The following is a 26,627-nucleotide window of genomic DNA, read 5'->3' on the forward strand; positions in this document are numbered from 1 at the left end:
ATCTAAATAAATACATATATTATTTTTTATTTTTAAATAATGTAAATGAAAAAAATTGAAGATCACAAAGTTAGTGGTTCAAATATAAATTATATGGCACAGTGTTTGAAAATAATGAGAATGCAGCGACATGTGTCACAATAGATTTTTAGAAAAAGTTATATTTACTTAGAAAACTATTAGATTGATTTTAGTTCATTTTCAAATAAAAATTTATTGATTTTAGTACAAATGACTGCCGAATCAATTAATAAAGAAATTATTTACAACATTTTGAGTGTGTTCAACACTTGTTAAAAAATCTGGATTATCTCCAATTACAGGGAGTTATTTTCATATTATTTTTTGACATCTCATCAAAGATGAAGAAGAATATGGAAGTCTGCCCCGTATGCCCAGACTTTAATATTCTTCTTCATCTTTGATGGGATGTCAAAAAATAATAAGAAATTATTTCAATGATTAAAGAAAACACTTGTTTTTTACCACTTGAGTGTTATTATAGATTTCATGTTTCAGAAGTTAAATTTCCATCATTCAGGTCTGTATAGTAACTTAAATATAAAATATAAAAAATAAGTTATTATACAGACCTGGATGATGGAAGTTTAACTTCTGAAACATGTAGTCTATACTAAAACTCAAGTGGTAAAAAACAAGTGTTTTCTTTAATCACTGTAACATGTCTTACCACAAAGTTAATGCCGAAACAATAAATAAACGAAATTATTTAATCAAATATTAGTGGTGTCTGCGTATGTGTGTGACTTTGATTGATTTTGATGGTGTGTCGACAGATGTGGGTGCTGTTGGTGGCGCTGCTTGCGTCTCCCCTGCAAGCCAGGCCGCAGCAGCAGCAGCAGCAACAGCAGCAACAGCAGCAGCCCGAGATGGAGCAGCAGGCCCTGGCGCCGCTCCACGTGCAGCCGAGGGACATCAACGTGATCAACGAGCCCACGTGTGACGAGCTAAAGGCTATGTGGAGGTGATGACAATATTTATTTCCAACTAACTAACCATCACGCCGCTCCTCGCAAAGGTAGGCAGAGAAAATAGAGCCCCCACACCAATCTGTCTGCCAAAAAAATCTTCGCCTCTTTCACATTCGTGCATCTCCTTATACCTATTATTATTATATATATATATATATATATATATATATATATATATATATATATATATATACATATATATATAATAATAAATAATAATAACCATATCCGCTCCCTAGGTGGAGCATATGGAGTCCACAAACTGTCTCCAGGCTTTTCTGTCGGCTGCCAGCTCCCTTGCATCCTCCCAAGTCAGATCCGCGTCGCGAAGTTCTGACGAGAACTGCCGACGAATTGTCAGCAATGGTCGTCCATGGCGGCGCGAACCTGATGCCTTGTAAAAGAGGCAAGCTTGATTAAGGCTCTCAGGAGGCATGCGGAGTACGTGGCCAAGCCAACTGAATCGCCTTTTTTTGACGACAGTTGTGACCAAGATTTGCTGCGTCCTACGCCTTATCTCTTCATTCCTCACAAAGTCAAACCACCGCACGCCTAAGATTCTCCGCAAACACCTGTTCTCAAAGCTTAGTACACTATATATATATATATATATATAAAACACCGTATACGGTTTATAATTGATGTTTTACTTAGTAAGGTGTTTGAAAATGATGCGGAATGCATCGGATTACGTGTCACAGTAGATTTGAGGAAATAGTGGTATTAACTAAGTAAAACTTCAAATAAAAATCACTAAAATTTCAATATAGATATATTTTTTATACTTTTTTTACACTTATTATATTAAACGTATATATTTTTTTCAAAATACGTTTTTCGATAGTTAACGATTTGCGCATTGCCCCTGCTTTAAAATCCATTGGGAGACACTGCTTTAAAGCATTACAATGGCTACAATGTCTGCTTCTAACTGTTCAATGTAAATAGCTTCCAAATCACTCCAGATAACGTTAATCAAAGAGATCTTCCGATCAATCTCTTAATTAACCTATATTTCATGAACGGATCAAATTTTCAGTCGATTTCTGTAATTATTTCCAAGTAATTGATCAATTATTATAATTTAATCCAAGGTTTTCGGGAATTTGATCAACTGTCGATTTAATCACCAAACGTCTAGATTCAATTTGGAGAAGAAAGAGATTGGAGGTGATTAGATATAGAGGAAATTTGGAGTAAGAAAATAATTGAATCTGAATAGAGCAGGGGTTTTCAAAGTGTGCTCTGGGGCTCTGGAAGCCACTTCTAGAACTTTGAAGTGACAAACAGCTTATTATTTTAAACATTTTGAGTGTGTCCAAATTCTTGTTCACAAAATCTGGATTATCTCCAATTACATGAGTTATTTTAATATTATTTTTTGACAAAATCGTATCGTAATTGTAGTCATTATTTCTCAAAAAATAATATGAAAATAACTCCTGTAATTGAAGATAATCCATATTTTGTGAACAAGTATTTGGACACACTCAAAATGTTGTAAATAAATTATCTGGTCAAATTATAAGCTTAAATATTAAAAATTAAAATGATATTTTCTGGCGTTTCTCATGTGTGTGATTATAATCCAGAATTCGGACCTCACATACTAATAAAAGAGTTTCTGCTTAATAAAAAGCTTCTTTTCATCTCACCAATAGATGTCTCTAAAGAAGTTCTAGTGATTCAAGAAGAATGATTCAAAATGAGTTCATATATATAGAACTTCCAAGAATTTGAGTAGTGTGGTTGTCAATAATGGGTAGAATCGGTGAATGTTACACGTGTGTAAAGTGATTATTTAAACCAGCCTATGACGGTCGTCAGCCCCGTAAATGCCCAGACTTCCATATTCTTATTACATATTTACATACTTAAATATGTTTAAGTAAAAAAAGATAAATATTAGTGTTTTTATTATTTACAAAAATACTTCAATTTCATACTATTTCTGTAAGCCTAAGCGGCTCATTATTAAAAATAGGCATCAAATTGTGGTAGAGTGGATTCGAACCTAGAAACTCTGTCCTAAGAGTCCGTGACATTAACGACGGGACCACAACCTGACACTGATAAAAAGAACTAGGTATACATAGTTTTCTTCACATATATTTTATTTGACCAATGACTTGGTTTCGTCGCTACCGACATCATCTGAGTGGTAATTTTAAAACCCGTTCACTAGTCAAATAAAACATATGTGGAAAAAACTATAGTGATATTATTTTATTACATAAAATACAGTTACAATAAGAATTATCAGTACAGCACTTGATGCTTTTTATACTATTTTTTCACAAAAATGTTGGTTTTGTTAGTATAATAATTACTCATCGAAATATGTGTCTGCCAGTTTCGAGACGTATCTGTCTCTTCGTCAGGGCAATGACTACCACAGCATGCAAACAATACTATACGTCGTTGTATGTGTGCACGTCGGTGTAGTGATTGTCCTGGCGAATAAATGGGTACGTCTTTAATTGTTTTATTTATAATTTTATCATGTCTTATAAAAAGTAAATGCCGAAACAATCTATAAATTTAAAAAAAATATATATTTATTGATTTGGCATTGAATTTGTAGAACCCTATTTTAATTTATGGATTAATTTTGAAATCAAACATTTTTTGAGTCTACTAAGTTGTATTTTATCAACAACAAAAAAACACAGGTGACAATTCGCTCACTCCTTTCAAGAACGTCATAAATCAAAAATCGTCAATTTTCAGTTATGCATGTTTTCGGAATGCGGAATGTAGAATGTACTATATCCCAGCAAAAGCGGCATATTTTTAACATAATATTTACCCGCTACAGGGCAGAAAATGTTGCTTTTGCATTTTGAAGAAAAGCTATTATTATTTTTTTTTTTAATCAAACAAAATATTTTTCAAATGGAAAAGAAACCTTCAGGCTTTACCTAAAAAGATCCGTTGCACAGTAAAAAGTTCAAAAAGTGGCTTGATATTTATTTTTAATACATTGTATTATATTTTTAAACTTTAAAAACGTTCTCCTGAAAAATCAAGTTTTTTGATTTATGACGTTCTTGAAAGGAGTGAGCGAATTGTTTCGCCTAGTTATGGCATTTTGAAACGAATGTGAAGATTAAATGGACTGACTGGGTCCTTGTGTAGCTATACAATTTTAGGTACTTTAGTGATGTAATAAAATACAACTTAGTAGACTCAAAAAATCTGTGTTTGATTTAAAAAATAATTCATAAATATTTTAAACAATTTTAATATTTGCGTAAGAAAGAGTCAAGTTATGGAAAAAGTGTGAGAACAATGATACATAAGTGCGATGAATGAGGTTATCATAAGTCCACAAGAAAACAAGTAAAACAATATGACGTCAATGATCTATTTTCGGAAATTCCATTAATATAAGTTATGAAACTTTTAACCTCCAATCGAAAAACTGTCTTAAATTTTGTGATTTCCCTCCATTTTCGTCCCAAAGTAATCCGAAGATATTACGGCGTGGACAAAAGAATTGTCGGGGTTGCCATGTAGTTAAAATGTCAATAATAATATCCTTTGTGCACGAAAAATTTATGGCAGAAAATGATTTAAGTACCTAAGTAGGTAGAGAGGGATAATGTTTGGATTGACATAATTTATACACAGCGGAATCTCTCATAACGAGCAGCTTTCAAAACTAGTAATTCGCATAGCGAGCAAAACAAAATCTGAAAAAGTTGCTCTCTTAACGAGCGATGTTTCGCATAACGAGTGACATAGGAAGGGGGAATCTCTTTTTCACGACATTCTTTTGTGTACCAGGACTTTCGCGGCTTGAGAAGGAGTTACCAAAAGGATCCTCACTTCTGGCAAACTTTGGCTAGTGTTGTCAAATGTGATTTTCAAACAGTAACTGTGGAGTCTACGGTCAACGTGATTGTGTTATAAGCCAATATCATGGGACTCGAGGTGGATAACAACGATATTGAAGAGCTGGTGAAAGAGTACAGCCAAGAGCTGACCACCGAAGAGCTTATGGAGTTTGGCCGAAACCCACCAAGCCACCTTGTGTGTCTTATCGGTAGAGTTCTTTTAACATACGTTTTTTATTGTTTTTTTTTTATGTATTTTAACCTAATAAACACACAATTTTTTTTTTTAATAAAAACTCTTTTACCATTTTCATAGTACTCCCAACTCTTGACCATTTACCCATTCCTTTATTTGATTTGTTAATTTATTTAATTTAATTCTTTTCTTTTGCATTTGACAATATAATTAAATACAAGTACAAAAAATATATGATATAAATTTAAAAAAAGATCCCACAAAGGCATGGCCTGTGTGTGGGTATACATTATATTTTAGGTTATATCAATAATACAATAGATGTTATAAGAAGTAAAATTAGATTAAAAGTGTAAATATAAACTACAAATATTTAATTTTAACAGAAACAAAAAAAATAAAAATTAAAAAAACTGAGCAAATATGTATAAAAAAAAATTTAAATCTGTATTTGGTCTACAATAATGAACGTATCGTGACAATAAGTGTCACCTGTCAGGGAAACAATGAATCATGTCGATACGTTCATTATTGTAGACCAAATACAGATCTCAATAAAAAAAATGTACTGGGCTCATGTAACACATCAAAGTTAAAGTAGCCCCGTTCTACGGTACTATATGAGTTATACGTTTGAAAGAAAAATGAACTAATTTATATTTCCTTTTTCCACAGATTCTCAAAGCGTCAGGCACGCACTCCGGAAATCATTAACGAGATCTCCACGTACAAGGACCCGTTTTCCTACAACGAGTGGGCTCCATACTATGGAAATTCCAACGGAGGCTATGTATCCTCTTCGCGGAGTGCTGGCGGTAGCGGTGGAACAAGGTGAGAATCAAATCATCCCTTAACCTTTCCGGGAGTATGGACGTAAATGAACGTCGGTACGAATGTTCCTCAAAGGAGTATCGACGTTAAAGAACGTCGAAGTCTATCTGTCAGTTGGTATGATGTAATTTGTATGGTAATGACATCTGTGGATATTTCTATTTAACTTTGTCATACATAAAACCTAGAGATGGTAAGCTTTATTTTTTATTGAAATTATTCTTACATAATTTCTATATTCATAATACAAAGATTTTATTTAAAAAAAATCATATTTAATGTTAAAAATACCCACTCCCTAGAGAAAGTCGGACATCAATGGATCGTTGTTAGGCGGGAGGAATATATAATTTAACATCGTCTACCTATAAAGGATTGTATTACACTCGTTTTGTGTTTATAACAGCCAATATAATTAATATTTTCAATACTCGTTTTCTTTTGGAAAATTCGCCTTCGAAAAATTTTTTTTTTCGTAAGTTGGCAATGAATGACGTCACAGAAACGATGGAGTTATTTTCATATTGGTAGCATTGCTAAATTATTGGCAGCTCTATTTGTTGATGTCTATGGTCCACCCTCCACCCCCTCCCCTCATATCTGTATAACACAAATGGTAGTGTAGTGGTAAACAAACAATCCACACTACTACTATTACAGTTCTATAAACCACAGACAAAAAAACCATATTGAAAGGAGTGAGCAATATGTGTACAATCAAACGGCAATATAGAGTATGTTAGTGTATTAATTTGATTTTCATTCAACCCCTACGTATATTTCGAGTAAAACTTCAAAGGGAGGGTAGGAAGTCGGAACCGCAGAATCCTTCGACCCTTCATACATTAAAACCGCAACAAATAGAGCCGTACCACAAGTGATCAAAGGGTACGGAAGGCTAGACAGGGATGATTTTGCCGTATTGAAACATAATAATACTGATCAATAAGTGGCATTTATTTCAATATTTTTCTTCTTCTCCCTTAACCGCTATATCTATATATATATATATATATATATATATATATATATATATATATATATATATATATATATATATATATATATATATATATATATATATATATATATATATATATATATATATATATATATATATATATATATATATATATATATATATATATATATATATATATATATATATATAACGTGGTAATATTTTCCTTTTGAAAAGTTAAGTGTAAATAATATGTAAAGTGGGTGTATAATAATAAAATAAACAATGTGTTGCTTTGTTGCTTTGTAATTAAAGTTTATTCTTAATTTATCTTTATAATAATTTTTATATCTATCTATCTATCTATCTATCTTATTCTGATTCTGACAGTTATTTTTTCCTATCGGATCTCTTTTGTTTAATTCTGTGCGACGCATGCGACATCTGTGGTAGAACTGTTTTATAATATGTAGGTACTTTTTGTAAGTACTTAATAAAATGTATAGGTAGGTACCTAGTTATTTTATTACATCTCCCCCCTTGGGGAAGAAAATTCATAGTAAAATTTTCACTCGTCCTCCGGATCATCTCCTTGAAGTGAAGGGACTGGTATAAGTTTAGTGATATGATAGTTTTTTTTTTTTTTTTTTCTTTCCTTCTTTTTTCCTTCTTTTTTTTTCTTTCTTGTTTTTTTTTCCTTTCTTTCTTTTTTTTTTCTTTTTTCCGTTCTTTTTTTTCTTTCTTTTTTTTGTAATTTTTTTTCTTGACCCTTTTAATGTAGACACAGTTTTTTTCAATCCATTTGTTTTTTTCTTTTGAATTCCTGCATTTTTATTCAGATCTCTTAAAGTATCTTCTAATATAACCAAATGTACAACTTTTAATTGTTCATCTGCATTTTCATTCGATTCTAAAACTGGATTCCTGCTTAGACAATCTACTTCTAAATTCTTCTTTCCTGGAGAATATTTTATTTTATCTTTCGTAGAAGTTTTTTCTACTTTATTTTTATTTTCATTTTTCAAGCACTGTTTCTGTGTTATTTGTATGTCTTCATTTTTATTCTGATCTTTTGAAATATCTTCTAATTTAACCAAATTTACAACTTTTAATTGTTCATTTGCATTTTCCTTCGATTCTAATACTGGATTCCTGCCCACACAATCTGCTTCGAAATTCTTCTTTCCTGGAGTATATTTTATTTTATATTTTGTAGAAATTTTTTCCACATTATTTTTATTTTCATTCTTCAAGCACTGTTTCTGTGTAATTTGTAAATCTTCATTTTTATTATTAATCTTATCATCCTCCTTTGTTTTAAACCAGCACGTTGCTTCAGAGTGATATCGAGTTCCCTTATTTAAATTTTCACAAATCTTACATGGACTTTTATCTTTAATTTTATCACTAGTTCTTAGATTTCCACGTCTTCTTTGATTATCTTTTAATCGTTTTCTTTGATCATCTTCTAATTTTTCTCTCTCACTCCGAACATATTGTAGTAATTGTTTTAATACATCTAATGTTTCATAATCCATTTCCATATTAACAAAATTGTCGTTTTATAACGTGGTAATATTTTCCTTTTGAAAAGTTAAGTGTAAATAATATGTAAAGTGGGTGTATAATAATAAAATAAACAATGTGTTGCTTTGTAATTAAAGTTTATTCTTAATTTATCTTTATAATAATTTTTATATCTATCTATCTATCTATCTATCTTATTCTGATTCTGACAGTTATTTTTTCCTATCGGATCTCTTTTGTTTAATTCTGTGCGACGCATGCGACATCTGTGGTAGAACTGTTTTATAATATGTAGGTACTTTTTGTAAGTACTTAATAAAATGTATAGGTAGGTACCTAGTTATTTTATTACATATATATATATATATATATATATATATATATATATATATATATATATATATATATATATATATATATATATATATATATATATATATATATATATATATATATATATATATATATATATATATATATATATATATATATATGTATATATATATATATATATATATATATATATATATATATATATATATATATATATATATATATATATATATATATATATATATATATATATATATATATATATATATATATATATATATATATATATATATATATATATATATATATATATATTTATACATATATATATATATATATATATATATATATATATATATATATATATATATATATATATATATATATATATATATATATATATATATATATATATACAAAAGATGATAATACGGAGGGCAAAGGAATAAGATTTTAGTTCAGAAAAGGAGGTAGAGGGAAAAACTAAGACAGGAAGTTTGATGGATAGTTAGGATTCTAATGATAAATAGTAGTAGTAAAGCAGTTATCGCTCACTCCTTTTAACAACGTCATATATCGAAAATGGATTTTTCAGGAGATCGTTTTTAAAGTTTAGAATACAATAAAATGTATTAAAAATAAATATCAAGCCACTTGTTGAACTTTTTAATGTGCAACAGATCTTTTTAGGTAAAACCTGAATGTTTTTTCTCCATTTGAAAAATATTAAGTATATTTAAGAAAAAATTAAAAATACCTTTTTTTAAATGTAAAAACAACACTTTCTGCCCTGTAGCGGGTAAATGTTAAGTTAAAAATATGCCGCTTTTGCTGAGATATAGTACATTTTCTGGGCATTCCGAAAACATGCGCAACTGAAAATCAACGATTTTTTTTTAATTATGACGTTCTTGAAAGGAGTGAGCGATATGTACGAGTATTACAAAACTATGGAAGGACTGAACAATTTTACGCTACTGACGTCATTATCTTTGAAATCATACTGTGCATACACTGATCGCAATATGCAAATTTGACCTGCATTAACCCTTGACCTAATCAATTATGAACTCGCTTTACTAAGCGAATTTATCTCTAATTCAATATTGCCATCAATACAGCCCGAACACTCAGAGTCTAACTACGAAGTATCTATTACTAATCCTACTGATAATCCCACTACGTTTAGACTTAGTACTTGAATAGGGAGGCTATATCTAGTTCAGAGTTTCTCAAAATCATTGATTGGGATGCTGTTTACTTTGACTTATTAAAGACTGTATAACATCCTTCATTAATTAAAATAAATAAGAATAGAGTGTAAGTCCCTCTCCAAGCACAAAAATTAAGTTTGTTTTTTGGAGAGATACAGAGTAAAAAGTGTATGAATTTTATAAGTAGATAAGTATGGCTATTGAATCAAATTGTAATATTTAAAAATATATATACCATACAAAAAAAAATCATTAATTGATTCGGCAGTCACTTTGCGGTAAAATTTAACCATTTTTAATTTAAGTTTCACTTAGTAAATACTACTATATCTTAAAATCTATTGTGACACGTGTTTCGATGCATTCCGCATCATTTTCGGTGTTTAAAATGATATGGAATGTATCGAAACACGTTTTATAAAATATTTTTAATAAATAGTGGTATTTACGCAATAAAACTTAAATTTAAAAAAATATATCCATATTAAATTATTTATACATTTACATAAATTATGAACATATATATATATATATATATATGTATATATATATATATATATATATATATATATATATATATATATATATATATATATATATATATATATATATATATATATATATATATATATATATATATATATATATATATATATATATATATATATATATATATATATATATATATATATATATATATATATATATATATTCATATACATGTTGAAAATGTACAGTTTTCATACTCGATACATTGAGTTTGGAACTTCACTAACAGCTTCAGAAGTCCAGACTGTTTCAACCAGATGTTCTTGGGCATTATAAAGTTTCAATACAAAAAATCTCACTCTGCCCACACTTTCTCGCGAAAACATAAATCGTTGAATATTTTGCGCACATCCAAATATTCCATACACACACATACATAATTTGAAGTATGTAAAAGCGTATATTTCTCGGCAGGCCCATTTGAATAATTAATTTAAGGCACTATGTGTGCAGCGGTTCGAGATAATTTAACTATTCTCTAAACGAGGGAAGCAGAAGGTTGGGAAGCACTGGACCAAAACCGAGACAAATCTGTGCTAACAGACTTAGGGCTTTCCAAACTATATTAGGGTATTAAGATAAAAGGCGTCAAACCGCAATTTTAAAATTTTCGGTGATAATATATTTTATTTTTATTTTGATAAAAAGAGAAATACTTGTGTTTTTATTATTTACTAAAATAATTCAGTTACACACTATTTCGGCGAGCCTAAACGGTTCATTATTAAAAATATGTATCAAATTGTGGTGGAGTGGGTTCAAACCCGAAAACTCTGGTTCAAGAGTCCGCGACAGTAACCATGGGACCACACAAATTGAGTTTTATTTAATTTCACACGACTAGTTTCGAAAACTACAGACGTTTTCATTGACAGGTGATCACAAAAATATATTTTTAATGGTTTTATGATGATTTTTCGATGAAAACAAGTTTTGGAAACTAGTCGTGTGAAATGAAATAAAATACAAATAGGGGTATAATACAAGTGTTTAATTTTTAATAATCAACATGTCATTCCACAAAGTTTATTCCAAATCAATAAATAATACAATAATTTCATGGAAATCATTAAATAAACGAGGAAGATTAATGATAAACTATTTGTATTTTAATGAGATGGTTTGGACATGTGGAACGAATGAGTAAGAAAAGAACGGTCTTAAAAATTGATGAGGCAAATGTAGTTGGAAAAAGAAGCAGAAAAAGACCGATGAAAACTTGGCACATTCAGGTATGCCGTTACTAAAAAGCGAACAGGTCAGAAGTCAAAATAATCGGCAGTTATGTATGACGAGATGCATGAATGTGTAAGAGGCGAAGAATGTTTGCAATGACAGGATGCTATGGCGTTCTATTCTCTCTGCCTACCCCTGCGGAGAAGCGGCGTGTTTGTTATATTGAAAGCTGTCCCACCGCATGCCCAGATCTGATACAGAAGCATCTAGGCTTCCTGACAGATCTGCTCTTGCAAAGCAATTTTTTTAACTAAGTTGCGAACTTTCTTGAAAATGTGAAACAATATGAAGGCGTGTTAGTTAGTATTTAAATGGCGTGAAAAACAGACAATTTACGACGTCATAACGAGTCTCCACAGAAACTTCCCAGCGGTTGACACAGATCCAATGCTCTGTTACCGCGATGCTAGAATCCCCGTTCCAAGTACTTAAAGCTGGGAGCGGGGAACTACAACTTTTTGAGACTGTTCTCGAGATGTGGTTTGGTCCATTTTGCCTAACCACGATCCCCGAATGACGGATTAGGCAATGAGCGCCAAACTTAACACATGCATGTGTTCACAGCTGAGGATTAATAAATGGTTTATCGGATATACGCCAGATGGCGCCGGATATACGTTCACATAAATCTAGGATATTATAGATAGGTACTTGTTCACATGTAAATACTAATGTGTGTCTATGGAAATGTCAAAGGTACCGTGAATATTTCATCTATGGAAGATTTCTAAATTAATTTAAAAAAACCCCTCAAAATATTATGAATAAAATAACTAGATAAAATAATAAAAAAAATAGATAGAATAAAATAAAATAATGGGTAGAATTGGTGAATGTTACACGTGTGTAAAGTGATCACTTAAACCAGCCCATGACGGTCGTCAGCCCCGTAAATGCCCAGACTTCCATATTCTTCTTCATCTTTGATGAGATGTCAAAAAGTAATATGAAAATAACTCCTGTAATTGGAGATAATCCAGATTTTGTGAACAAGTATTTGGACACACTCAAAATGTTGTAAATAAAATAACTAGTCAAAATAAAAGTTTTATATTGAATTGTGTTTATTTTTTTGTAATAACTAATTAGGATGAGTATTAATGAGTCTTGATAAAGAAGTGGTTAGCTTCGAAACCGGTAGACATTATATTTAATAATAAAAAACCCTTATCCGCACCCCAATGGTGCATAGGGCACTGCGTCATATAAACACAGTAACATGAACTCCTAACATGACCACTTTCAAGTATTTGGCATACCTGATCGTGCCATGTTATTCTCGGTCTTCAACATAATAATTGTTATCTTGATCGTTAGCACGAAGGAAAGGTGATCAGCCCTCCGCTTCTATATAATAGATGCCAAGAAGAGTAAAATCTTTGACTGAGCCCAAATGAGATAATATAAAATAATAATTTCTAATATGACTGATAAACAAAAGATTTTACAAAACTTTTTACGAAAATACAACAAAAAAAGTTTTGTTTCAATTAATCTGTTCGATTTATTAACTTGACATTGGCAAATGCAATGTATTTGATATGCAACGCCATTCTATATTAAAATTAATTTGTTCGATACTGTACGTATATAATGTCATGTCAGTTCATGTTTGAGTACACAGCAGCATCTATGTTGTATTGAGAAAGCTAACAGAGACCCTTTTATTTGGATTATGCAAGATCCGAACTCCAGATTATTTTAACACACTAAGAAACGCCTGAAAACATGAATTTAAATTGTTTACCATTCCTTACAATTCTTTTGACATTTTTATTGGGATGTTTGCAATATCTGAACCTCGATTAATTTTTACAAACTAGAAAATGCCTGAAAACAGGATGTTCAATTTTATGCAGCTTATAATTTGACCGGTTATTTTAGTCACAACATTTGGACAGACTCAAAAATGTTGTAAATATTAAAAACACGAGCTTTCACCAACCCTTTCACGGAGTGCTTTTCGTATACTCGTTAGTGAAATAATAAACTACGACCCGAGCTTTTCGTATTATGAATTAATTACTAAAAGAGCAAACTCTCTTTGGTTTATTTAGACCAAAATATCATTACTTCAAAGCTCCACGGATATAAATAGAAACGGCAAATACACTTCCTTCCGGTTGGGCGATATTCACAGAATTAAGGGGGATGATTGCGTAACATATTTTTGATTCAAAGACTCTAATAGTTGTAGCTAATTGTCCCTGCGAAATTCGACGAAGGTTTCACATTAATTCTATTAATAGAATTTCAATATCGAGAATCGGGTTTTGGGAATTCATTACTGGGAATTTTTACGATTTGCTAAGGGGGATTATAATTGAAGATATATAATTGAAGAAGCGGATTACGCTATGACATTCGATGTCCTAGTCGGTTCAATGTCCTTTGCGTATTATATTTTAGATTTTTCAAATATTTATTTATTTAATTTCCAAAACATATTACATATACAAGTCATATTTATAATATTCCCTTTGAGTATTTTCTATTTCTCATTTTGTGACATGGGATTAAGGTTAACAAGACTGGAACACAAATAATAAAGTTACAAAAAAGATTTAAAAATAATAACCAAAACTAATACATGGCAAAATATAAAAACAATAAACATGTATAATAAATAGGCATAATAAAAGATATTCAAAAGAAATAAATAAGAAATAAATGAGAAAAACATGAGGTAAAAACAAAATAAGAAAATATGACTTAACACTACACACTATATGAATTATATTTGTTTTTACACATTTTTATATATTTAAAATTAACTAAACACCATGCCGCTTCACCACAGGGGTGAATGTATATCCGCCTCCGTAGTGTAATGGTCAGCACGCTCGGTTACCGTTCTGTAGGTCCCGGGTTCGATTCCCATGGGGGGTAAAATAAATAGAAGTGATTTTTTCCCTGTCATATTTATTCAATATTATCCTGGACTGGTACCTGAAGCGGAGGGCTGATCACCTTTCCTTCATGTGTAAACGATCAAGATAACACTGCGTTTATATGACGCAGTGCCCTATGCACCATTGGGGTGCAGATAAGGGTTTTATTATTTATTATAAATGTATATATATATATATATATATATATATATATATATATATATATATATATATATATATATATGTATATGTATATATATATATATATATATATATATATATATATATATATATATATATATATATATATATATATATATATATATATATATATATATATATATATATATATATATATATATATATATATATATATATATATTTATATATATATATATATATTTATATATATATATATATATATATATATATATATATATATATATATATATATATATATATATATATATATATATATATATATATATATATATATATATATATATATATATATATATATATATATATATATATATATATATATATATATAATCTATTTATTATTTATTTTAACTATCATTTCCTTTGTTCCAGGTACCGCACGGGATCCAGTCGTCGTCCAGTTTTTGGTCGAGTGGTCCACAAGGCCCCTCTATCCGCGGCTGCAGGGTTCGCGACCCACGGAGGACGCGGATATGATCAGGTAGAATAAATTATCCACTGCATGGTGAAAGTCTTCTTCTTCTTCTTCTTCTTATTGAAGGCCTTACGGCCTGTTTTTAAGAGGGATTAGCCTCCTGCGACGTCGATTCCCAGCTATCGACCCATCTCTTTGGTGGTATGCCCGGGAGTAGTCTACCATGGGATTGGCCGTACAGTGCGATGTGGGGGAGTCTGGACGGTTCCATTTCCTCACTTGCGCATACCATTGTCTCCTTCGTTGCCTTCCCCACCTAACGACATCTTCGATCTGGTGTAAACTAGTTTATAAAATATGTACAAATAAAACATGAAATAGGAAGAAGAATGGTTGGTTCCAGAGTAACCAAACCTCTGTAACCTTTTTCGTTGGTTACAGAGGTTTTTATTTTATTTTTATTTATTTTAAAATATATTACATACATAAGGCATATATCGTAGTCATACAGGAGAAAGTGACCAAGTGCATTTTGTACAAAAACGTGATCACTAACTATTTGATATCTTAATAGCTTTAATATTGCCCTAAAAAAAGCCCAAAGGATTTTAAACTTGGAAGTATAATATATTGACTTGTTAAAAATGACTAACTGCATTGATGTTTATTTTCTTGCTAAGCAAATAATAATAATAATAATAAAACCCTTATCCGCATCCCAATGGTACATAGGGCACTGTGTCATATTAACGCAGTGTTATCTTGATCGTTTTACACATGAAAGAAAGGTGATCAGCCCTCTGCTTCAGGTACCAGTCCATGGTAATATTGAATAAATATTACAGTGAAAAAATCACTTATATTTATTTTACCCCCCTTGGGAATCGAACCCGGGACCTCCAGAACGGTAGCCGAGCGTGCTGACTAAGCTTGGGACTTGCTAAGCAAAAGTGACTTAAATGGCCCTCCTGAACATTTTTCGAAGCGTAAGTTGTCACTTTCTCCTGTACGACTACGGTATTTAAATTGGTTCATATATTTAGAACTTCCAAGAATTTGAGTAGTATGGTCGTCAATAATGGGTAGAATTGGTGAATGTTACACGTGCGTAAAGTGATCACTTAAACCAACCTATGACGGTCGTCAGCCCCGTAAATGCCCAGACTTCCATATTCTTCTTCATCACTTTCAAAAGCATTGGCTAACATGTGAAGCCGCGGAATGAATTATGTTGATATTATTTTTTGACATCTCATAAAAGATGAAGAAGAATATGGAAGTCTGGGCATTTACAGGGCTGACAACAGTCATAGGCTGGTTTAAGTGATCAGTTTACACACGTGTCACATTCACCAATTCTACCCATTATTGACAACCACACTACTCAAATTCTTGGAAGTTATGTTGATATGTTGGCATTAATTTTTTCTTTTCTTTTCATTTAGGTGGCCAGACTGTATGGGGCTCTGCAAGGAGAGGGAGCGTCTAGAAGGCCCAGCGTCCTCCGTCTACCTGGTGGTGGAATACCAGCTCAAACGGGAAGGTATGTACAAACCTTAAATACAACCTCTCAACCAAAAGATAGGAGTCACAAAAATGTAAAAATATTTTTTATATGTATTCTAAATAAATCTATTTCCAATACATATTATTTATTTTAAAAAAGTGCGTGGTATAATTCGCTCACTCCTTTCAACAACGTCATATATGTATCAAAAATCGGCATATTTTTAACTTAGCATTTACCCGCTACAGGGCAGAAAGTGTTGTTTTTGCATTTTGAAGAAAAGGTATTATTAAATATTTTTTTTAAATGTACTAAATATTTTTCAAATGGAGAAAATACCTTCAGGTTTTAGCTAAAAAGATCTGTTGCACAGTAAGAAGTTCAATAAAGGGATTGATATTTATGTTACATACATTTTATCACATTCTTAAACTTTAAAAACGGTCTCCTGAAATATCAATTTTTTTTATATTTCTTCTTCATCTTCGATGAGATAAATAATATGAAAATGGTCAAAAAATATGAAAATAACTCCTGTAATTGGAGATAATCCAGATTTCGTGAACAAGTATTTAGACACACTCAAATTGTTGTAAAAAATGAAATAAAAATAATAATAGAAAAAAACAAATAATACAAAAATGCTTAAATTTATAAAATAAAATTGAAATAAATTCATAAAATTTGGACACGTAAAACGGTAAAAAAAAAGTAAAAACGTTGATAATGTAGTTATGTCGACATTTCGCCACAGTAGGAGCAAAATGTTCATAAATGGAAACGGCATTTTATGTGATGTCGACCCACATACCGTTCCTTTAATATCCGCGACACCCGTTTGAAAAGTAGCATATTTTCGGAGCAGGGAATCATAAAAGCTCCGGTGAGCTTTATCCGGTACCCACTCGGTCTCCAAAGCTCTAAATGACGTCAAACCGGGGGGGCGTACAGCGGGGATTTTATTACAAAAGCGGCAAGTAAACAACGAAATTATTCAGAAAGTTATTTTGTGATATTTGACAGTATGGTGTCCTTTAAGGAACAGCCAACGTAATGTATACATATATAGTTAAGGCGGTATAATCGATAGGCTGCAACTTTTATATAAAATTGATTATATAATAAATAACGTTAAATGTAATTGATATATTTTTTTAATATTATTTTTTGACATCTCATCAAAGATGAAGGAAAATATGGAAGTCTGGGCATTTTCGGGGCTGACGACCGTCATAGGCTGGTTTAAGTGATCTTTACACACGTGTAACATTCACCAATTTTACCCATTATTGACGACCACACTACTCAAATTCTTGGAAGTTCTATACATATATGAACCAATTTTGAAACATTTTTTTGAATCTCTAGAACTTCACTAGAGACAAATATTGGTGAGATAAAAAGAAGCTTTTTATTGAGCAGAAACTCTTTTATTAGTGCGTGAGGTCCGAATCCTGGATTATAATCACACACATGCGAAACGCCAGAAAATATCATTTTCATTTTTAATATTTAAGCTTATAATTTGACCAGATAATTTATTTGCAACATTTTGAGTGTTTCCAAATACTTGTTCACAAAATATGGATTACCTTTAATTACAGGAGTTATTTTCATATTATTTTTTGATTTTATAAAAAATGCCCCGTAAATGCTTAGACTTGATGAGATGTCGAAAAATATAAACTATAATTGGAGATAATCCAGATTTGTGAACAAGTATTTGGACACACTTAGAATGTATATTTTTTTACACCATTTTTGTATTGAAAAATAAGTTTTTCTTCAAAATAAATATATGGTTATGAAAATAAAAAGAAAAGTTGAAAGGTTAATAATTAATTCCACTATATTTTCTTTAAAAAAAAGTGCGCGGAGACTCGTCTGGCCTTTATTTAGCGTGGCCGATTGCTTCATGAATCAGATGTTTGCAAACACCCCCTATGTGCGGGGTTAAAAATATATTTTTCTTCGAAATAAATACATGGTTTTGAAAAAAAGGGTTATCAAAAGGTGAGGAGTATCTATTTAAACATATATGTATATGTATATATATTAATAAATAAATATATATATATATATATATTTATATTTATATATATATATATATATATATATATATATATATATATATATATATATATATATATATATATATATATATATATATATATATATATATATATATATATATATATATATATATATATATATATATATATATATATATATATATATATATATATATATATATATATATATATATATATATATATATTTATATATAAATATATACTGAAATTTGTAATTTTGCGTAAGAATAATAACTGTTTATTGAATGGGGAATTCGCCCACTCTAGTATTACAACATCTGTGACGTAGTATTAAGTCCATAGGGGAATGTATCGAACTGTAGCCCTAAACCCAGTGTACAAAATAAGTTACAACACAAAAATTCTAGAAATCTCGACTTGTAATTTTCATGTTCCAGCACGATCTACCCTCTGATTGCAAAAAAGATATTATGGTATCAAACGTTCTGACTAATATCACTAGCCTATTTTGGTTTGTTGAAAGAAACCCGCCAATGCACATGAAGTTCAAATAAATAAATAATATACGTACAATAAAATAAAATATTTACAATGATTTAAAAACAAAGTTCTATTTTAATTATGAAAGGGAAAATCAAAATTTAAATTATAACTTGCACAGGGTTTGTACTCCTTAGGAATATTTTGAAAATTTTCCTATATCGCTCACTCCTTTCAAAAACGTCATTAATCAAAAAACTTGATTTTCAGGAGAACGTTTTTAAAGTTTTGAAATATAATACAATGTATTAAAAATAAATATCAAGCCACTTATTGAACTTTTAAATGTGCAACAGATCTTTTTAGGTAAAACCTGAAGGTTTTTTTCTCCATTTAACAAAATATTTAGTATTTTTAAAACAAATATTTAAACAATACCTTTTCTTCAAAATGTAAAAACAACACTTTCTGCCCTGTAGCGGGTAAATATTAAGTTAAAAATATACCTCTTTTGCTGGGATATATTGTAGTACATTTTCTGGGCATTCCAAAAACATGCACAACTGTAAATTGACGATTTTTGATTCATGACGTTCTTGAAAGGAGTGAGCGATATGTGCAGTTGGACAGAGAGTCTCTCAGGACTCCATAACCACTGCGTGTGGATGGTGGGTTTAGTAACAAAAAGTTCGTTACACAAGAAAAGTGGTGTTCAAAACGCACGGTTGGATTATCTGGGTTAAGTGAATGATGGCCTGTTTCGAACAGGCCGACAAATGGAATATCAAGAGTTAACGTTATATTTCGAGACCTCCTATTTGTATTAAATTCTCAATTTTTACGCGCGGTGTAGCGAAAGTCTCGAGTGGGCTTGGAAACAGAACACAGTGGAGATCTCAATGTTATTTTTGTAGATGAGTCACTCGTATGACAACCTCCATTCGGACGTTCGACTTTCAATGATCATACTCGTATTAATTTTAATCTTTTTTGTTTTGAAAATTGAAAGCATTAACTTTGTGGATCATACTGATATATTATTTTGAGAAATAAAAAGACTTTGTTTTTTGATCCACTCACATTTTTATTAACAACCAACTAGCAACCTGTTGCTGAAACTAGTTGGTTGTTAATAAATAATATCACAATATATATATATATATATATATATATATATATATATATATATATATATATATATATATATATATATATATATATATATATATATGTAATAAAATAACTAGGTACCTACCTGTACATTTTATTAAGTACTTACAAAAAGTACCTACATAAAACAGTTCTACCACCAGATGCCGCATGCGTCGCTCAGAATAAAACAAAAGACTTCCGATAATATTATTAACTGTCAGAATCAGATAGATAGATAGATAGATAGATAGATAGATAGATATAAAATTATTATAAAGATAAATTAAGAATAAACTTTAATTACAAAGCAACACATTGTTTATTTTATTGTTATACACCCACTTTACATATTATTTACAACCAATTTATAAAGAAAAATATTACCACGTTATAAAACGACAATTTTGTTAATTGGAAATGGATTATGAAACATTAGATGTATTAAAACAATTACTACAATATGTTCGGAGTGAGAGAGAAAAATTAGAAGATGATCAAAGAAAACGATTAGAAGATAATCAAAGAAGACGTGGAAATCTAAGAACTAGTGATAAAATTAAAGATAAAAGTCCATGTAAGATTTGTGAAAATTTAAGTAAGGGAACTCGATATCACTCTGAATCAACGTGCTGGTTTAAAACAAAGGAGGATGATAAGATTAATAATAAAAATGAAGATTTACAAATTACACAGAAACAGTGCTTGAAGAATGAAAGTAAAAATAATGTGGAAAAAATTTCTACAAAATATAAAATAAAATACACTCCAGGAAAGAAGAATTTCGAAGCAGATTGTATGAGCGGGAATCCAGTATTAGAATCGAAGGAAAATGCAAATGAACAATTAAAAGTTGTAAATTTGGTTAAATTAGAAGATATTTTAAAAGATCAGAATAAAAATGAAGACATACAAATAACTCAGAAACAGTGCTTGAAAAATGAAAATAAAAATAAAGTAGAAAAAACTTCTACGAAAGATAAAACAAAATATACTCCAGGAAAGAAGAATTTAGAAGTAGATTGTCTAAGCAGGAATCCAGTTTTAGAATCGAATGAAAATGCAGATGAACAATTAAAAGTTGTACATTTGGTTATATTAGAAGATACTTTAAGAGATCTGAATAAAAATGAAGGAATTCAAAAGAAAAAAACAAATGGATTGAAAAAAACTGTGTCTACTTTAAAAGGGTCAAGAAAAAAAAAATACAAAAAAAAGAAAGAAAGAAAAAAGAACGGAAAAAAAAGAAAGGAAAAAAAAACAAGAAAGAAAAAAAAAAGAAGGAAAAAAGAAAGAAGGAAAAAAAAAAAAAAAAACTTTACTATATCACTAAACTTATACCAGTCCCTTCACTACAAGAAGATGATCCGGAGGACGAGTGAAAATTTTACTATGAATTTTCTTCCCCAAGGGGGGAGATGTAATAAAATAACTAGGTACCTACCTGTACATTTTATTAAGTACTTACAAAAAGTACCTACATAAAACAGTTCTACCACCAGATGCCGCATGCGTCGCTCAGAATAAAACAAAAGACTTCCGATAATATTATTAACTGTCAGAATCAGATAGATAGATAGATAGATAGATAGATAGATAGATATAAAATTATTATAAAGATAAATTAAGAATAAACTTTAATTACAAAGCAACACATTGTTTATTTTATTGTTATACACCCACTTTACATATTATTTACAACCAATTTATAAAGAAAAATATTACCACGTTATATATATATATATATATATATATATATATATATATATATATATATACATATATATATATATACATATATATATATATACATATATATATATATATATATATATATATATATATATATATATATATATATATATATATATATATATATATATATATATATATATATATATATATATATATATATATATATATATATATATATATATATATATATATATATATATTTATATATATATATATATATATATATATATATATATATATATATATATATATATATATATATATATATATATATATATATATATATATATATATATAAATAGCCTTTAAAATACGCTCCCTCAGACGAATGTGTGGAAAATCATTGTATGACAACATCAAAACAACAACAAAAAAAAGGAATAATTGAAAAGATGAGCAAGAGTTCTTTACGGTGGTATGGACATGTGGAGTGAATGGATAACGAGGAAATGACTAATAGAATATATGTGGCGAATGTGAACGGAAAAACAAAACAAGGACGACCGAAAAAGACTTCGCACGGTCAGATCAATCAGAACTTAAAATCTGGTGGTGTAAAAAGTCTGCGTAATCGGAAGGCATGTATTACCAAATGTATTGATAAGAAGGAAGTGAGAAATGTATATCATGATAGAAAAGTGTGCCATTCTTCCTATCAATTATCAGTAGTATTAGTAGTAGTATATAGAAGAAAGAAGATATATCTTCTGTTAGAACTTTCAAGTCCAAAAAGTCCACTGGAGTTTCGTAGGCGAACGGTAATTCATTACGAGTTAGTACCGGCAACCTACGCGGGATATTTATAGCCCATATATTTTCCTTATACATTTTCTCTCGAGTAACCGAGACACAAATATATAAATCTGTCCCTTTTTTATCTCATATAAAACCTTATTCTTATAAATCATTCATCTCCCTTTCTCTCTATTATGTATCTATTTTATTATTCTTTCACTGTATGAAAGGGTTCATACCATAGTTTAATGAAATATTGACTTGCCTTATATGTACTTATTGCGAAATGCCACCAAAACACAAGGAATTTATAGATTATTTTTTGACATCTCATCAAAGATGAAGAAGAATATGGAAGTCTGGGCTTCTTTACGGGAAGGATTTACGGGGCTTTCAACCCCCATAGGCTGGATCCTTTATGTCACTGCGACCATATTAGGTATATTGTCACCTCTCTCTGTATCATAGCATCTCTGTATCATCATCTCTCAAGACCTGCGTGAGCCCATTTTACTTTTATTAATTTTTAAAAAAAATTCTCCTTCTCTATAACTTTAATCCGCATCCCAATGGTACATAGGGCACTGCAATATATAAACGCAGTGGTATCTTGATCGTTAACACATGAAGCAAAGGTGATCAGTCCCTCGCTTCAGGTAACACAGTACAGGGTAATATTGAATAAATATTAGAATGGAAAATCTCTTATATTTATTTCATCCTTTCTAGGAATCGCACCCGGGACCTCCAGAACGGTAGCCAAGCGTGCTGACCGATTACGGAGGCGGTAACGATTACTTTATCGATTACAATATTTCATTGTAATTAATAGAGTTATCATTATATTAACTACCTCCCCCTAACTTACCCCTCTCCACATTTATAGAACAGTTAATTATTTATTATGTTTTAGTTTAAATTTAGACCGGAAGATGGAAGTTTAACTTCAGAAACTAGTCGTCATAAAATAAACTCAAGTGGTAAAAAAACAAGTGTTTTTATTTTACAACAATAAAACATACACGTCTGTTTTATTCCTTTTTGGTTTCATTTATAAAAAAAAAATACTTGGTAAATTCCTCTATTTCTCAGACAGGCATTAAAGGTGTAATAATATGAAGAATGCAAGGCTGAGATAAGCATTATCGACAAATTAAGAAAGGTGTGTTGAGATGGTTCGGACATGTAGAACGAATGAGTGAGGAAAGAACGGTTAAACAAATTTAAGAGGCGAATGTTATTGAAAAAAGGAGCAGAGGAAAACCGAGAAAACCATGGCACGACCAGCTATGCCGAATACTTAAAAGTGGTCAGGTAAGAAGTCGTAATAATCGGCGGGTATGTATGAGGAGACGCATGAACGTGGAAGAGGCAAAGAATGTTAGCAAAGACAGTGGTGTGGCGTTCTTTTCTCTCTGACTACCCCTGCGGGGAAGCGGCGTGATGGTTAGTTAGCATTAAAGGTTAGTTTGCAATAAAGGTTAGTTACTGTAAGTCCCTCCTCTACATACAGAAACCACAAGTGTGGAAATACCATATGGAAACCAACGTGGTACGTTTTGGAATACCATATAGTACTCGGTTTGGAGAGACCTTTAATTATTCAAATAATATGCGGGGTACTGCGTAAATATTTGGCACCCCCAAATTGCTCGCCAAACAAGCGTAACCCTTACGGGCATACATAATAAGGGTGAATTGTAAACAAAACTTCTAGCAAGTTCCACGATAATTAGACTGTGTTTGCGTGCTTCTATTTTATCGTGTGTGTAAATTTCTTTCAAACAATTTACAGGGTTCACATGAAAAAATATACGAATTAACCGGGTTTTATGATATCCGATTTATATTTTTCAACGCAGGACATATCACTCACTCCTTTCAACAACGTCATATATAAAAAAAACTTGATTTTTCAGGAGATCGTTTTTAATGTTTAAAAATATAATACAATCTAATAAAAATAAATATCAAGCCACTTGGTGAACTTTTTATTGTGCAACAGATCTTTTTAGGTAAAACCTGGATGTTTTTTCTCCATTTGAAAAATATTTAGTATTTTTTAAAAAAATAATTGAACAATACCTTTTCTTCAAAACGCAAAAACAACATTTTCTGCCCTGCAGAGGGTAAATATTAAGTTAAAAATATGCCGCTTTTGCTGGGATATAGTACATTTTCTAGGCATTCCGAAAACATGCACAACTGAAAATTGACGATTTTCGATTTATGACGTTGTTGAAAGGAGTGAGCGATATATTCACTAATGGATTCGGCAGTGACTTTGTGGTAAAAATCTATCCATTTTTTTTATATAACACTGCGTTTATATGATGCAGTGCTCTATGTATCATTGGGGTTCGGATAAAGGTTCAAAGAAGTTTCGGAAGCACCACTGCACGACCAATGCTGAGCCATATTTTTACCAATATTTAGAGTAAATTTTTCATTATAACTTCATATAATTACTAAGTACCTCTAATAAGAGCCTGGTTTCTAGAAGACACTAATCTAGAATGCTCTTGCCAGTTGTTGTTGTCACCAATATGTCACCAACATACGGAAATACCTTACAGCAGACATTATTCGAAAATTTAGAGCGTAGGAATCGAAAGGCTCCAAGTTTTAAAAATTAATGTTAAAAATAAAACGTTATAACTTTGAGCATCAGAAAACTTTGGAATTAAGTTAAGGATTCCACCAATCACGCGCCGTCGAATTACAGCATAATAAAATAATTCGAACTTTTAAATTAGGCGTTTCAAACTTTGGAACAAGGGAACATTTTTAAACGTCAAAGATTGACAGTTGTTTGACAGCTCTTTATTCCATAGAAAAAAAGCCCCGATAATTTACGGTGAGTTTTCGTGATTCGTCCGCCTTTGTATTCGGTCGCTCGCTATTCGTTGGAAGTCTTAATTCAGATTTGAGGGACGTCTCACCCTGTCTTGAATTACCCCTTTTTTCCATTTTAGACTGAAATTTGCAATAAAAGATATTTTGGGAAATTTAATTCTCCATATCGCTCCTTTCAACAACGTCATTTATAAAAAAACTTGATTTTTCAGGAGATCGTTTTTAAAGATTAAAAATATAATATAATGTTTTTAAAATAAATATCAAGCCACTTATAAACTTTTTACTGTGCAACAGATCTTTATAGGTAAAACCTGTTTTTTCTCCATTTGAAAAAATATTTTGGATAAATAAAAAAATCATTAAGCAATACCTTTACTTCAAAATGCAAAAACAACACTTTCTGCCCTGTAGCGGGTAAATACTAAGTTAAAAATATACCTCTTTTGCTGGGATATAGTACATTTTCTGGGCATTCCAAAAACATGCACAACGGTAAATTGTCGATTTTTGATTCATGACGTTCTTGAAAGGAGTGAGCGATATGTGCAGTTGGACAGAGAGTCCCTCAGGACTCTATAACCACTGCGTGTGGATGGTGGGTTTAGTAACAAAAAGTTCGTTACACAAGAAAAGTGGTGTTCAAAACGCACGGTTGGATTATCTGGGTTAAGTGAATGATGGCCTGTTTCGAACAGGCCGACAAATGGAATATCAAGAGTTAACGTTATATTTCGAGACCTCCTATTTGTATTAAATTCTCAATTCCGCTTTTGCTGGGATATAGTACATTTTTTTGGCATTCCGAAAACATGCACTACTGAAAATTTACAATTTTTGATACATGACGTTGTTGAAAGGAGTGAGCGATATAATTCTTTAATA

General features: G+C 30.5%; 1 protein-coding gene and 1 long non-coding RNA gene across 2 annotated transcripts in view; one reads left to right on the forward strand and one right to left on the reverse strand.

Annotated features, from left to right (window-relative positions):
• Positions 1 to 26,627, reverse strand: part of LOC148306978 (uncharacterized) — a 166,553-nt gene that overhangs the window by 70,468 nt on the left and 69,458 nt on the right. The gene's annotated exons all lie outside the window — the stretch shown is intronic.
• LOC148306979 (uncharacterized) overlaps positions 1 to 26,627 on the forward strand; it is a 110,265-nt gene that overhangs the window by 23,697 nt on the left and 59,941 nt on the right. The window contains exons 2-5 of the mRNA XM_088264147.1: positions 798 to 985; positions 5,703 to 5,858; positions 15,164 to 15,272; positions 16,652 to 16,749. Of these exons, the coding sequence (XP_088120273.1) occupies positions 798 to 985; positions 5,703 to 5,858; positions 15,164 to 15,272; positions 16,652 to 16,749 (551 nt within the window). The remainder of the gene's footprint in view (positions 1 to 797; positions 986 to 5,702; positions 5,859 to 15,163; positions 15,273 to 16,651; positions 16,750 to 26,627) is intronic.

This window comes from Brachycentrus maculatus, unplaced genomic scaffold, assembly GCF_059751285.1.
Source record: "Brachycentrus maculatus isolate JH-2025_06_01 unplaced genomic scaffold, ASM5975128v1 h1tg000216l, whole genome shotgun sequence".
Taxonomy (NCBI): Eukaryota; Metazoa; Arthropoda; class Insecta; order Trichoptera; family Brachycentridae; genus Brachycentrus; species Brachycentrus maculatus.